The sequence below is a fragment of the Sinocyclocheilus anshuiensis genome, unplaced genomic scaffold, assembly GCF_001515605.1.
Source record: "Sinocyclocheilus anshuiensis isolate Anshui unplaced genomic scaffold, SAMN03320099.WGS_v1.1 scaffold103, whole genome shotgun sequence".
In the NCBI taxonomy this organism is placed as follows: Eukaryota; Metazoa; Chordata; class Actinopteri; order Cypriniformes; family Cyprinidae; genus Sinocyclocheilus; species Sinocyclocheilus anshuiensis.
The window spans coordinates 1,013,987-1,029,595 of NW_015548201.1; the positions used below are offsets into that span (position 1 = coordinate 1,013,987).

Consider the following 15,609-nt stretch of genomic DNA (forward strand, 5'->3'; position numbering starts at 1 on the left):
CGCAGGGAGGAACACAGCGTTTGTAATTCCGTTCGCTCGCCATAAACTTTTTCATGATTGTTTTTTATATATGCTTGTGCGGACAGACAACAGTAAATAGACAGACACATACACAGAGCGCTACTGAAGAACAGAAGCTGGTTTGCGCTCTGCCGGATGCGCTTTTATACTTTCTGGTGCTTACGTCACCCCGCTCGTGACGTCTCGCTACTCCATTGGACTGATTTGACACGTGCTTCAGAACGCGGTCACCCAAATCGACTTTGACGCAGCTCAAGTTCCTGAAGGGGAACAGGTTGTTAAAATCGAAAGTTGCAACTGTGTTATTTAATGAGCTAACATGAACTAAGACTTGTATTTTTCTTTAACAAAGATTAATAACTTCTGTAGCAAATGTCGCTATTGCTCATTGTGAATGTTAATGCATTAACTAAGGTTAACTAATGAGGTCTTATTGTAAAGTGATACCTATTGGCCTTTATAGTTCTTTTGCACTTTAATCTGTGTAAAACTTTTAACCACTGATTCTTCACAGCCTCATCCTTTGGAAGTCAAAATAAACCAAATTCACTTTCACAGCGCAGAGCACAGCATCTTCTTGACATTACGTTATCCACACTAACAAGCTACAGCATTTAAAAGTTTTTTTTTTTTTTTTCACGGAATGTCCATGCAGAACGTAGGTGGGCATTATGTAAATGTAAGAATTTGTGACGTGTGAAATTCGCAGAATGGGATTCGAATTTAAAACAACTCGTTTCAGCGGTTCAGAGTCGACTCTTTCTTTTGAGAAACAATAACTTCATTTATGATGCAATTTCAGCTTTACAACTTTGCAGCCTGTTTACACATACAGCTGCATTGACACACTACATGAAATGTAGTTTTCAAAAATCCATAATAGGGGCACTTTAAATACAGAATAAGGTTACAGAAGTCAGCAGAGTATAAAATTAAATATTCAGATTTTAAACATCTTTCTTGTCTCTGAAAAGGGTGAGCAGATGTTTTGAGCTGGCCGTTGCATTCCCTGATGACTGCTGAGTGAGGACTGAGCTACGGCCAGTGTTGACTCAGTTGAATTGCCAGCCTGAGGCACAACCACACGGAATATGAACGTAATGAGCAAAGGTCAATAGGTCTCTTTCCCTGTCAACATCATCACTTCAAAAGGACACATTTTGTCCGTCTCTGAGCCAACCTGCCCTCAAATATCCTTGCCATTAGAGAGCGTATACCACCTCCAGCCTGCCTGAGGTACTTTGTATTGACTTGAGGCAGGCTCATACACTCACACTAAATGCTAAAACACTAAAACACACATGCCAACATACTAGATTATGTGCTACATATGCCACATATAAATCATTCATACATAACAAAAAAAATAAAGAAAATGGAATAAAATGTCATGTATGCTGCTATGCAGTGTTTCTTAAGGGTGCTGCTATGCAGTTGCTATGGTGCTCGAGTAGTTGTTTACTGTCCAAGTTTAAAAACTTCACCCTCTTTATAATTTATGAAGGAGGAGGAGGTAACCATGACAACAGTACTACCACAAGTACTGTCATTATGTATCGCTTTATTATAGATTTATGTCACAAATTTAACCCCAAAAAACTTATTTGAAAAAAAAAATAATAATAATAATTTGTAAAAAGACTGAAAATTTGCATTAAATAATTTAGCAAACATTTGAAATTCCTTTTAAAAAGCCACTTTCAGGTATCATACATGCACCATGAAGTTTAATACTATTTTTATACTCTTTTGATTTTGAAATCTCTAACCTAGAGCATTAGTAATAGAGATGCTTATATATTTAGAGTATAAATATTCTCGTATAAGCAACCTCTATACTTTCCAACTGCAAAATAAACAAAGTTCACAAAGAAACCTCAATCACATCCAATATCAATATCTCTTAGTGACCAAAGAGCTTTGCTTTAATACCCAGTGGTCTAATAAGTTGAATCCCTGAAAAGCCTTCATGTTTGCCATCATGATTATAATCAAGCAGGTTCCGAATTGAGGTTAGCCAAGAACAGCAAAGACAATTTTGCACTTCAAACTCACAGAACACGAGGGTCAACCGAGTACATTAAACTCAACAAAACTCATTCAGATCAGCCATATGTGAAAGAGACAGGCTGAGCTCGAGAGTTTCATTAGACTTGAAGTGGGCAAAGTATCAATATGATGCACTGTCATTCCTTTTGATGCTGAACCATTTATGCAGTTCAAAAGAAAGCTCCACCCTTACTTGTATTATGGGCTGGCTGAGCATTCAATCTACATCAAGGTAGTAGTCAAGACAACGCTCCCTCGTGGAAGCCCTCTGGAAGTCTCGTGTGCTGCTGCTGCTGTGCGGCGCATACAAATACCAACATTTTGGATGCAACTTGGCCAAACTTAAAGGCTACATAAGGACCCAGAGGACTTGCATAAAAGGCAGGGATTGAGCACCTCCGTGTTTAACTCTACCCTGTCGTTGATTGATGGCCAATTAAACAGTTAGAGGGTTATTGATCACAGGAGAATGAAAAGCATCCACAAACAACCTTAAATATGCTGGGTGATGAACCACAGATGGGCTGAGAGCAAGCAGAGCGCCACAGCAAATTTTTCATGTTTACGTTTTCCGTCGCCACCGAACAAACCCTATGGAGTAATAACAGTTGGAAAAAAAATGACCCCTTTTGTTGCATTACTATTGCGGGATGAGGCAAAGTGTTTGAGTCTACTGAGTATTCAAGCAGATGGTTCATCATTAAAGTGGACAGATCTTACTTAGATCTCACAGTCTGCGAGTCAAGCCAAAAGCACCTTGGGAAATGCACTCTTATCTCTTCGGGGAGGGGCATTCACCCAAGGCTTTCATAGACTCTAGTGCTCACATTGTGCTGAGAAGCAGTGTCTGCACATTAAATGCATCTGCTCTCAAGGTCAACAGTACTCCAGCTTTCTCTGGCCACTGACAGCACCTCGGGGGAAGAACACGATTAGTCTCTCTGGTGACATCGCTGATCTTTGGTTCCTCCTGCTGACCGCATCCTTTCTGAAGGACATCGCCTGCATGCTGCTTGCAGGAGGGAGCAGGTGCTGAAGCCTAGGAAGGGACGAAAGGGGCCTACAACATAGATTGTACTACAGCATAGAATTCCTCATTAGCAACTATATCTGTATGCAATATATTTAAGCCGTCCACCAATACTGGAACGTCAAAGTTGGTCCATAAGCAAGTCTATCTGAAGTCTATATCGTCAACAGACGAAGATGATATTCATAAGATTCAGTCTATCATATCTAGATCAATATCTATGGTCTACAATACCTGCTAGAGACTATCCTGAACTATAATTGAGAAAGACAAGAGACAGGGAAAAACATAAGACCATTTCACATTTTTAAGACCATCCAAAACTGAACTGAGTACTGGTAAGACATCTACTATAGTATAATATCAGCAATATAGATGCTGTTTGCAAAAAAACTATTATGATAGTTAATTTTAAATGTTCATTAATGGAAAAAGATGCTTTTTGCATGCTAACCAGCCAAACCTTGACCCGTTGGATGGCACAATGGCAATTTCAAAAAGCTAAAGGCCCACCCAAAGCCCCGACTCCACCCCATTATTAGTAGTCTACACGTGCAAGTGAAAGGGTACATTTCCAAGATCTGATGCAGTCTGATAGGAGACTTCCCCCACCCCAAAAGTTCATGTCACACTTTCTCATGTTCTCTGCCTCGCCTCTCCTTTTCCTTTTCAATTTGCATTTGACACTTATGGAGAAGACATATATAGCAGTGTGAGATAAGAAAAGACCACATTTGTCATCAAATGGAGCATGCTCTTGGATTATGGAAAGTCAGCTGCTGTTGACGGTTTCCCTTTTCCTCATCTCTGTTACACCATTTCACGCCTCTCCATTCATCAAACTCAAATACGGCTATACATATATTATATATGTGTGGAAACTGTGAGAGTGGGAGAAATATATCGTTGATTAAAAAAAAAAAAAACATGTTAAGATTGTTGTGAAATTGCAATGTGGCCGGTGTTGAGTAAAACGAAACACAACAAAAACGGATTTAATCATGTTCCGCTTCCAAGCACTTGCTGCGACTCCAAATAAATCTGCTCTCAGACATTAATCTGTTCAAATCGTCCATTTTTCTCTGAAATTCTTCATTGCTTGATTCTTTCCGTTCTTGTACATCTTGAAAAGTCATTGGTTAGCATCAAGAGCCCGACATAACAGCAGAGTCTTCTCTTTACATGCATCATTTGATTTTATAGCTTACCAGTAGAAGGGCAAAAATCTTTTTCCTCATTTCTATTTCTTTTTTTTTTTTTGACATGCACATCAACATAAAAACACCCTGCAAATACCACATACAGTGAAAATCTGGTATGGCTTAGTGAAAGGCATAAATAATGTTCAATTCATGTTAAAATAATTTCCCCTCAACAACAAAAAGGTGAGAAAGCCAAAACGCTAGCTTCACCCTAATTGCAATAATCCAAATGATGAAAGTAAAATCACATTTCTAGGGTCCTTTGAGAAGCTTCTTAACCATATAAGAAAGCTTTTGAGTTTCACTGCACCCCAAAACACATCCCTTTCAGTGAACAACCAAGCACACTCAGAGCAGTGCCAAAAATCTCTGAAACAAGCCCACCACAAACTCCAACCACAAAAATCCCCTGCCTCTTTCTCACACACACAGCGAAAACAGCAAGCCCATTATATCACTCCTTTTCTAAAGAGATGGGAACAAACAAGAAGCCATACTTTACTGCAGGGTTGTGTTGATTGAATGACTGATTCCTGTACTTCCAGAGTGTGCACTGAATTTGATGAAGTAAAAGTTGTGTAGGTATGCAGGTATGCAGCATAAATACATTCCTGGGTATACGATTTGCCATGTTTGACCTGTGTGTGTGCTTTTCTTTTCTTTTTCCTTCTTTTTGACACTAAATTGTATGACACACTAAATACAAAAACTAAAATATAGGGTTGCAGGATTGCAGGTCTGTTCTGATAAGACCACGGACAACAGGTGAAAACAAATGCTCAATGCTGATATGAAAATGCAATAAACCACATAATCTTTAGTTAGGATAGCAAAATTGAGGCTTATTAACATTTAAAATGGAAAAATAGCATTTCCATATCTTTTGCTATTGACGTCAAAGCCTGTGCGTCTAATCATCGTTTGTTTGCTTTTTCATGCAAGTTTTGTCATAATACTTTTGTATATTACTATGTCAGTATGCAGTTCACTGTAATTTAAAAAGTCTAGCCTAAATAATACAATAAATAATTTTAGTACTGTACTGGGTCCATATAAAATCCTGAAGCAAAACCAACCAAGAGTCACTGACACAGGCTATAGTAAGAATCACAAACACAATGTGCTGATTCCTTTTGTCTACAGCCTGATGAAAACCCTCCTGTCAGCTCAACGGTAGCTGATCTCCCTGAAGGCACCACATTGTTCGAGGAAGTTCTGTCTCTTGTGTTCTCTCTGATGAAGACTGACAGGGTGACCTTTATTTTTGACTGGATTATGTTTCAGGGAAAAGACAAGTTGGCTTCTTTTTTTCTTTTTTTTTTTACAGGAAAATGCACCGTCAGCCCATTTCTTCCTGACGAGAGCACCTTGTGTGATCTTCTATGATCTTTTGGACTAACAATGTCTGTGAGCACACATGCTTCCATTATTCCCCTCCATCCAATTTACATTTCCTCCTCTTACAAGTCTGGAGAATAAGAAAGTTCCTGTCTGATCTTTTTTCATTTGGAAGCAAAGCAAGATAAGTGTCCTTGACAAATTAAACAGAGCATGTGAAGATGGTGGGGATTTAGGGTATTTTATATGATGCCCTGCAATCTATTTAAAAAAAAAATGCTCCATTTGAACGGATGTTTAAAAACCTCGGAAATGCCACTGTATTTCCTATGATTCCCTTGGGTATGACTGTTTACCTCATCTTAATGTATGTGAAATCCTTCTCTAATTAATGCACAAGAAAATACTCTTAATTTAGCTTTCTCATGTAGAGTTTTCTAAAGCAAGACTGACAATTACACAACTTTTAATAAGTTAGCCCTCTGTCCACAGCAGAGAGGGGGCAGAACAATGTAAGTCAAGTGTGAAATTTTGACGGTGCTCTGAGGATACTCATCAGCAGTCCCCAGCTGGGCTCTATGGTGATGATTACTATAAAACCTCCAGAAGCGCAACACAACTTTCCCACAGTCAAGTTTCCCACAGCCAAAACCTTCCTTACTTTACTTACTCTCTTGGCACAATGTAATACAGATTTCGGCAAGCCCAAACGGTCCACGCAAACACATTGTGGGTGGACTAGGTCAGTGTTTCCCAACCTTTTTTGTTTTATGGACCTCCACAGGCCAAATAAGGTTTCAGCACCCTTTCATCCATACCACCCGCAGCCCTAAATGAGTTATTTTCAACTGATATTGTCCTGTGTAATATTTATATTTAGGCTATTACTAATATTATTAAAATGGTTATTTAAATTACAACACGTAAGAGCCAATCAAATGAATTAGTTTAATCTATACACAGCTTTGAATTTTAGTTTTACATGCTTAGCAAAAAAAAAAAAAGCTAAATCTCTCTGGGCTATACACACTCTACTGGTTGGGAAACACTGGACTAGGTGACTGTGATTCTGTAACTGTAATTATGTCCAGACATGGACAACAGGTTAAGGTGTTATTTGACATTATTATGGTGTTATAATAAGCAACATTCTTTTTACAGTATGAAGCTGGGGAGAAAAAAAAAACTACAGCACAAACAAAGGTTTGCAACACAATATGAAATTTCTGCCATTAACAATGCGTCATTAATGAATCTTTATATGCATATCCACACTGATTCTTGTGTAAAAACACATAAGCTGGGCATTTTTGAAATTCTATTGTCTTAATTGTTGTTGTGGGAGTAATAACAAGGAGTCATTATTTGAGCAACCAGTACTGACAAGGTGTCATTGCTGGCACTGCAAATAAATACAATTATAAAAACAAAACAAATGTATTCATAATGAAAATATCAATTTAATGTTTAAAAATTATAAAAGCTTTAAACATTTATAAAAGCTTTAAACATATAGTAAATATGTACTTCTTTCCTTGTAAGGCTATACTAGCTAACCAAGACGAGTGCAAGATGTGTGATGGGAGGAGAGCACGATTATTTGTGCACGTTCTTTTCCACTGAGCTGACCACGAATGCATGTTTGGGCTACCTCATCTTAAATATCTGCACACAACAAATGTGCCCTGCACCGTTCAATGACCGTCGGAGCTCACTGTACTTCGTACCGCTGTCAAAAACGCTGCCAATGCAGCAAGAACGGATGAATGTCGGCGCGTGGAAATGTGTGCGTGTCGAGTAGGCTACTTCATTAAAGCTGACGCTCACAGAAATGCAACGCGGAATGCAAGGCGTAATATTCAACAATATGTATTTGTTTAAACCCTATGGTATACATTTCTACTAATTTCCAATTAAACAAACCCTTGGTTTCCCTTGGATTCGTTGAAACGTTTCGCCGTAATGTCTCAGGCGCGCCGTGAGAGTCTCGTGTCAATCAAACTTACTGCACGTTCAAGTTCCTGAATTGGTTCTTCAGCTCCGCCTCTGCGCGTTCTGGTTATTAAAAGTAACAATAATATGACTATTTGGACCAAACTGCTTATTTCGCATACAAGAACCCCGTGAAATAGTATATTGTGTTATTATTCGATAAATCACATCACAAAGGGAGCCAGCTGCTGTGTGTAAAAGCAATTACGCATGGCTTACACATGACTTTATCAGTCGAAACTGAAAGTTGCGTTTAAAAATGAATTAAGCTCACCAATGAAGGCAAATCCGGACGAAAACAAGCAGATCCATGTGAGTACAAGCCCGGATCTCCAGCGGACAAAGGGACCCAGGTGTAACGGCATCTTTATCACCTTCTCGTTCAAGTTTAAGTCAGTAATATCTGCTGAATGAGCTGCGAGGAGTATCTGCTGTCTGTCTGGGTTTAGTTTTTGTAATATTACACCGATCAACGCATTTATAAGTCCTCTTTCAACACATATCCTCTTCCTGTACCTTGGCCATCAGTGCGTCTTCGTTGCTCAGAGACAGCAGCGCATCACAGGTGTGGTAAATAAAGAGGCGACTCTAATATCTTCAGCTCACTCACCCACATACACACACTCCAGACGTGTGAGGAGAGAGAGCAAACGTCCTCACTCTTCTTCGTCTTCTCACTCTCCGCTGCAGAACACTTGCTCCGCTAAAGAGTACGGTGGATATTGGCTTCAGTGCGCGAACATCTGCTGCTACAGCAATGCAGGAGTGAGGAGACGCGATGTATAGAGCAGTGAGGGAGCAAAACCCGGAGAGGAATCCAGCTCCATCACTGGAATGGAGTGCGGAGACCCTTGGATACGACGCAGCATGTACGTGAATAAGTGAATAAAAGCGCCTTTAGAGTTTTATAAATCGAAGAGACCGGGGCTAGTTGTCACACTTTTGCCGAAATTAATATGTTTAAAAGTAGGTTTTTTTATAGAGTTTAGTCGTGGCTAAAAAATTTATAAATAAATAAATGAATAGCTACTTAACATTTTCTGCCCGTTACTGCCCGGGAAAAAGATAAAGTTCATTAAACACGTTGTCATTTTCTATAAACAGCGGCGAATATGGTTTAGGTTGTCATAATGTAACCTTCCATTAAAGAGACTATTCTAGACTTTTCAGCTCAGTATGAAACAGTATAAATGATAAAAAGGTTACATGGAAAAATATTAGATCATTGTTTTGGCCGATTATTTATTATTAGTATTATTAGTATTATTAATTTATTATTATTATTAATAGGTTTTGTCTCTCTCTACACAGACAGACACACACACACACACACACACACACACACACACACATTATTCAAATATTTCAATTTAAGAACTTTTAAGAAACATTTATCGTGGCTAGTTTTTGCGTATTTCATTTCATTCTGTAACCCCTTTTGTGCTACAGATCTGTGTGTACACTGTAAAAAATGATTGTGATTTTAACAGTAAAAGACTCTAAAAATACTACAGTAAAAACCTGTTAATTGGTTAACAGTAAGTTTTCATACTATATGCGGTGAATAAATGTAATTACATTTAATGTAATTTTACAGTAAAATACTGTTAGAAAGTATTTTGCTTTACAGTGCATTACAATGGTTCAATCAAAACAGATATTAGTACTTCAGTATGTTGGTTTATTAATATTACATCCGTTAATTAAATACGGTATTTTATTGTGAATTTAAGTAAAGTCAGTAAAACCTAAAATGTAGCTACCATATTTTTAACGGTGAAGTTCTGGCAACCACAGCTGCCATATTTCAATTTAAGAACTTTTAAGAAACATTTAAGTGCCCCTGTGACAACTAGCCCCGGTGTCCTCTGTATAGTATATTTTAAGGATATTATCCCATCCCATTGAATAAACAAAATTAATTACTCCATCATCTATCTATCTATCTATCTATCTATCTATCTATCTATTAATACTTTACTATATTTAAGGGTGGATAATTTTATCAGTTGTTTATTGCAACAATACATAACTACAATAACTTTGTCTAGTGCTCTTATGAAAGTTTATAGCATGATTTGTGAAAATTTAACTATACTGAATGACATGGCATAGACTTCTTCGTGGCTAGTTTTTGCGTATTTCATTTCATTCTGTAACCCCTTTTGTGCTACAGATCTGTGTGTACACTGTAAAAAATGATTGTGATTTTAACAGTAAAAGACTCTAAAAATACTACAGTAAAAACCTGTTAATTGGTTAACAGTAAGTTTTCATACTATATGCGGTGAATAAATGTAATTACATTTAATGTAATTTTACAGTAAAATACTGTTAGAAAGTATTTTGCTTTACAGTGCATTACAATGGTTCAATCAAAACAGATATTAGTACTTCAGTATGTTGGTTTATTAATATTACATCCGTTAATTAAATACGGTATTTTATTGTGAATTTAAGTAAAGTCAGTAAAACCTAAAATGTAGCTACCATATTTTTAACGGTGAAGTTCTGGCAACCACAGCTGCCGGTATTTTACCGTACATGTCACAGATTTTTTTACAGTGTACTAGTGTTAAATGCTACTGTTTTTGACAGCGTTGATAAATGTTTATGACAGATAATATCATGATAATTTTTGCGTTTCCCTTACCGAATGTCGTATCCTGTCAGCAAAAACCTGTCCATGGGCTTTTTTGATTGCTTTCAGTTTACGTGAATTTAAGTAAAGTCAGTAAAACCTAAAATGTAGCTACCATATTTTTAACGGTGAAGTTCTGGCAACCACAGCTGCCGGTATTTTACCGTACATGTCACAGATTTTTTTACAGTGTACTAGTGTTAAATGCTACTGTTTTTGACAGCGTTGATAAATGTTTATGACAGATAATATCATGATAATTTTTGCGTTTCCCTTACCGAATGTCGTATCCTGTCAGCAAAAACCTGTCCATGGGCTTTTTTGATTGCTTTCATTTTAAGTGCAGGCGATGCAGTGTTGCCAGATATTGATACTAAAACAAGCAAAAAAACAAAAATAAATAAAAATAAACCAAAATTATTTCCAATCCAATAAGATAAGATAAAGATATCACTGACTCTAAACTGCAACTTCCTACTTTATTAACTTTCTAAAGTGTTAAATTAAGTGGAAAAGACAAGTCCAAAAATGCTTATAATAGTTGGATCTGTCAACACGGAACCTGCGCCCACGCCCTCACTCACAACTCTCTGAAGACTCGTTCACTCCGTAAGCGTCTCGCAGCGATCCTTTTCATACCAGGGACGCTAAACATTCTTGCAAATTGTCTAAACTGAATTATACATGTCATGCAGATATTCATATGAGGAGTTTAACAGCAAATGAGTCATTCAAAGAACACATTTTATTTTTGAACATGAAAAAATTACAGAGGTCCGGACCTCGGTGGCCTCATAGCTGGTTATGGGCCTGCTATCTATCTATCTATCTATCTATCTATCTATCTATCTATCTATCTATCTATCCTTCATGAAATGTTTTGCCTGCCCAGACATATTAAAGAGAAAAAACAGAACAGAAAACTATATAAAAAGGAAACATTATACACAAATTATAGTGCATTATAGACAGTATGTCACATATACAAATGTGATGTCTGTCTATTTTTGCCTATGGCTTGTAGTTAGAGATATTATGGGCATTGTTAGATTAAGAAGGTTACAGGTTACAGCTCCCCAATTCTATTTGTTTTGTCTGATTATACATGAAATTTAAATCAAACTTGGTGCTTTCCACCCAAACATTATCCTATTCCACATATCTGGAATTTTAGATACTTCACCAGATTAAAGAAACAATTGTAAGTGCATGCAAATATAACATTAAATGTAATCATTTCACTGTATTCCACATCACAGTTAGATTTCGGACCAACAGCAGGGCTTGTTAAGGGTTACTTGATTTGAGTGGTTTAGTAGCAATGTTGACAGTTCACTCAGGTTAGTTTACATAGCAAACATGACCATCGCCTGGACTGCAAATATACAGTGGGTACGGAAAGTATTCAGACCCCCTTAAATTTTTCACTCTTTGTTATATTGCAGCCATTTGCTAAAATCATTTAAGTTAATTTTTTTTCCTCATTAATGTACACACAGCACCCCATATTGACAGAAAAACACAGAATCGTTGACATTTTTGCAGATTTATTAAAAAAGAAAAACTGAAATATCACATGGTCCTAAGTAAATTTAAGGGGGTCTGAATACTTTCCGTACCCACTGTATTACATAAAAAAATGAAAATAAAAAAAAATTCATTGATACATTGTTTTATGAGCCAGACATTCTGCCTTACTATCTGCTCAGTGCATGAGTAGCAAGTTCAATTTGTGTAAGATGAGAGATTTCAGAGCAAAATAGATAATTAGCAGTAAGGGCATTTGAATTGTTTGTTTATTGATCTCATGACCATTAACTGAAATTAAAAGGGTACTTGGGGTTAAGTTGGCAAACATGCAAAATACTGTACTTCTAAACATCTAGGCCTTTTGAGTATGATTACCGATTTAGAGACACCACCTTTATAATGAATTGTACAGGCCGCTGAAGCTGTAGCCATTGATCAATAACAGCCTTCCTAGATGCTTTGCCAGCAGCCTGTTCCTTAAGGTGTTTTGCATCTGTTCAGTCGATGTTTGTATCAAGGTAAAAGTTACTTCAGCCTTGATGTACTTTTCAATATTTTCAAGATAGGCTTCTCTGAATTGGCATTATTTATCTGCCCCCCAAAGCAATTAGCTGTGAGGTACGAAGCGGTCAGCACAACTCTTTGTATTCCCTGGCTGTGTTTCCAATTTTCCCTGAACCTATGCTTAAGATGTTTCATGGCAGTAACTAAGGCATTCAATAAACAAAATTACATAATTGCTTAAATGTAGTGCTCTATTTAATAGACATGCTCATCCAATTAAATTGAAGAACATTTAAAATTTGTTTAATTCTGTCTTTGTTTGTTTCTTATGTATTTTCTTTTGTGCCAACATAAAAAAAATTCTAATTATTCTTCACAGAGGGTCACAGATAACAGGGAAACACAATGCTAAATGAAAACAATGAAATACCATTTTTCAATCATGCATAGTTAGAAATAGCAGAATAGTTAGAATGGCTTATCAACTTTTCAAAGAAAGAAGAAAATTCTCCCAATATTTTGACATCAAAGGCCATGCATCTAATAAAACAAAATGGTATAGCAAAATAGAAAATTGGACATGTGAATTATACTATTTTATACTTTTATACCATTTTATGAATTATACTAAATTATACTATTTTAAATTAAATCATATTTAAAATTGCATTTTGAAAATTTAGTTGAATATTCGAATAACTGATGACAGATGAAGCAGAATGAAGCAAAATCCCAGTAAAAGAGATTCATCTGCAAGGTAAATTCAGTCTATGATTTATATACAGGCTTATTAATAATTAGATATTTAATTCCTCATATTTTAATTGAAGATGTGTCATAATAGCAACAATATGAGTGCAAATTGAACGATTTCACTTATTAACCTGTAGGTTTTAATGAAAAGCTCAAATGTGCATAAAATTTATGGAAATACTTAATAACCCCATTAATTACAATAAGTATTCAATTTAAATATAATAACCCTAGTACCAACATGCCACTTGGGGCCTTCTGTCACAAAGCAAGGCCAGACACAACAGGTAAGTGCAAATCAGGATGGTTTATTGACTGGGTAAGGGGATGACTGGAATAGGTGAGTTAAAGGCAGGTGAGTGTCAACACAGTGAATGGTTCCAGGGTGCTTATCTGAGTTCTGATGGTGAGGATCGGATGCCGGTTACGTTGGAGATCGTGGAACAGTTTCCAAGGAGTCGTTGGAGGATTGCGGGAGGAACAGCAGGTAATTCGTTCTAGGAGAATTTGGCAGAGAGAGTCCAGAGCTGTTCGTAGGAGTGAACGGTAGACCGGACAGTGAGTGACTGTGCTGTGTGTGTATTTGTAGTGTGGCTTGATTGGTGACAGCAGGTGCGGGTGATCAGAACTCAGGTGACTGTGATCGGGTAATTATCCTGGATGGTGACTGAAGTGACTGTGATGAATCCCTGACAAAACCTTTAATTTTCATACAGTTTAGTTTACTAACTGTTATTCTTTTTTTTTCGCATTATTGCATAGTCACATACACATTTTTTGTCATTTACCAAAACAGATTTTAAAATTAAATTACATTCTTAATTTAGAAGCAACGGGTCAGAATGATCTGCCTCTGTATCGGGAACGGACCAATGGAGCGGGGACTCAGCTTCTTACAGGGCAGGCGGAGATCCCGGGTGGACAGCCATACTTTCTCCCCTGGATGTAAGTGGGAGTGGAAGTACTGGGGATGGTAGCCTGAGAATAGGTTGACCGTGACCCCTAGTAGTCAGAAGAAGGCTCTCCAAACGCGGGAGATAAACTGCGGTCCCCTGACGGAGACTACATCCTCGGGGACTCCAAAGTTTCGGAATACGTGGGTGAATAAGTTTTCTGCAGTGTCGAGAGCGGTGGGAAGTCCTTTGAGGGGGATTAGTTTACAGGCTTTAGAAAACCGATCTACTACGACCAAGATGCAGGTATACCCATCTGAGTTGGGCAAGTCTGTTACAAAATCGACTCCCAGGTGGGACCAGGGTCGATGTGGGATCGGCAGGGGCACTAGCTTGCCTACGGGGAGGTGACGAGGAGTCTTGGACATGGCGCAGACTGAGCAACTGCGGACGTACCCGATGACATCCCGGGCCATACTGGGCCACCAGTACCGAGCTTGGAGGAGCGAGAGGGTCCGTTGGCTGCCTGGGTGTCCAGAGCCCGGTACATTGTGCACTGAGCCCAGAAGGGATTGTCGCTGGGAAGTGGGCACATACGTTTTCCCTTCTGGATCCTGGATGGTGACTGAAGTGACTGTGATGAATCCCTGACACCTTCTGTGTCAATTCTGAGGGGCCCATCTTATTGTCTAATTTGAACTTTTTACTTCACAAATCTAAAAACATGAATGTGTCCACAAATCCCTCATAACAAATAAACACAAAACACTTTGATATTTCAACATAATATGTCATTGATCACTTTTCCAGAGACACAAAATTAGATCTATTAACTGCAAAACTGTTTAGTATGACAAAATTTCACAAATTTTGATATTCTGATGAAATTATCAAATTAAAAACAGCATAGCCATTCATCAAAAGCATTGAGATGAGATTCTGTGCCATTTATGGTCAAGAGAAAAATTAAGGTGGTGAGTCATCTTACCCTACATTTGAAATATTGTGTTACAAATTGTGTTCAAAAAACTTTTTGATTATATATTTAAAACAAAACACTACTGTACCACAGAAAAACATGCACAGCTTTGGACCTGGGTAACATTTCCCTACTAGAATAGGTATAAAAAGAAAAGAACACCCACAGAAACACCTACACACAAACACACACTACACACTGATCACCTTTAAGCAAATTAGCTGCATCATATCATCTTACTGCGCTCACAGCCTCTCAGTTTGAACTTGTGTTTTATCAAATTAGATTTCAGTGCCACGACACAGCGGCTGAGAGACTGTGCGATCATAATAGCTAGTCAGTGGATTGCACATCATAGTGAAAGTCACTTAACCAGACTGCAGGAAAATGATGGGTTTGAATTTGCATACTTCCCTTTTACTCTCGTTGTGTGCCATCCTCGAATTAGCATGGGTAATGTGTAACTGCACATTAGCATAGCATGTGTAATGGCATATTAGTGTTAGATTAATTTCGAAAAAATAAAAAACACAGTAGAGATGCAAATACAAGAGGGGTGAAAGCAATAAATAAACCAACAGAAAGTAGCTTTTTATGCAGCCTGCCACAGATTACTGCTGCATGGACATTAGCATTATCTGCATAGAGTATAAACAAAGTGCTTATATATATATATA

The 15,609-nt window shown here is 37.6% G+C and overlaps 1 protein-coding gene across 1 annotated transcript in view; it reads right to left on the minus strand.

The window, feature by feature from the left end:
* Positions 1-8,448, minus strand: part of LOC107653334 (netrin receptor UNC5A-like) — a 239,493-nt gene extending 231,045 nt beyond the window's left edge. Inside the window, exon 1 of the mRNA XM_016440025.1 lies at positions 7,907-8,448. Coding sequence (XP_016295511.1) covers positions 7,907-7,997 — 91 coding nt within the window. The 5' untranslated portion in view covers positions 7,998-8,448. The remainder of the gene's footprint in view (positions 1-7,906) is intronic.
* Positions 8,449-15,609: the final 7,161 nt, after the last annotated feature.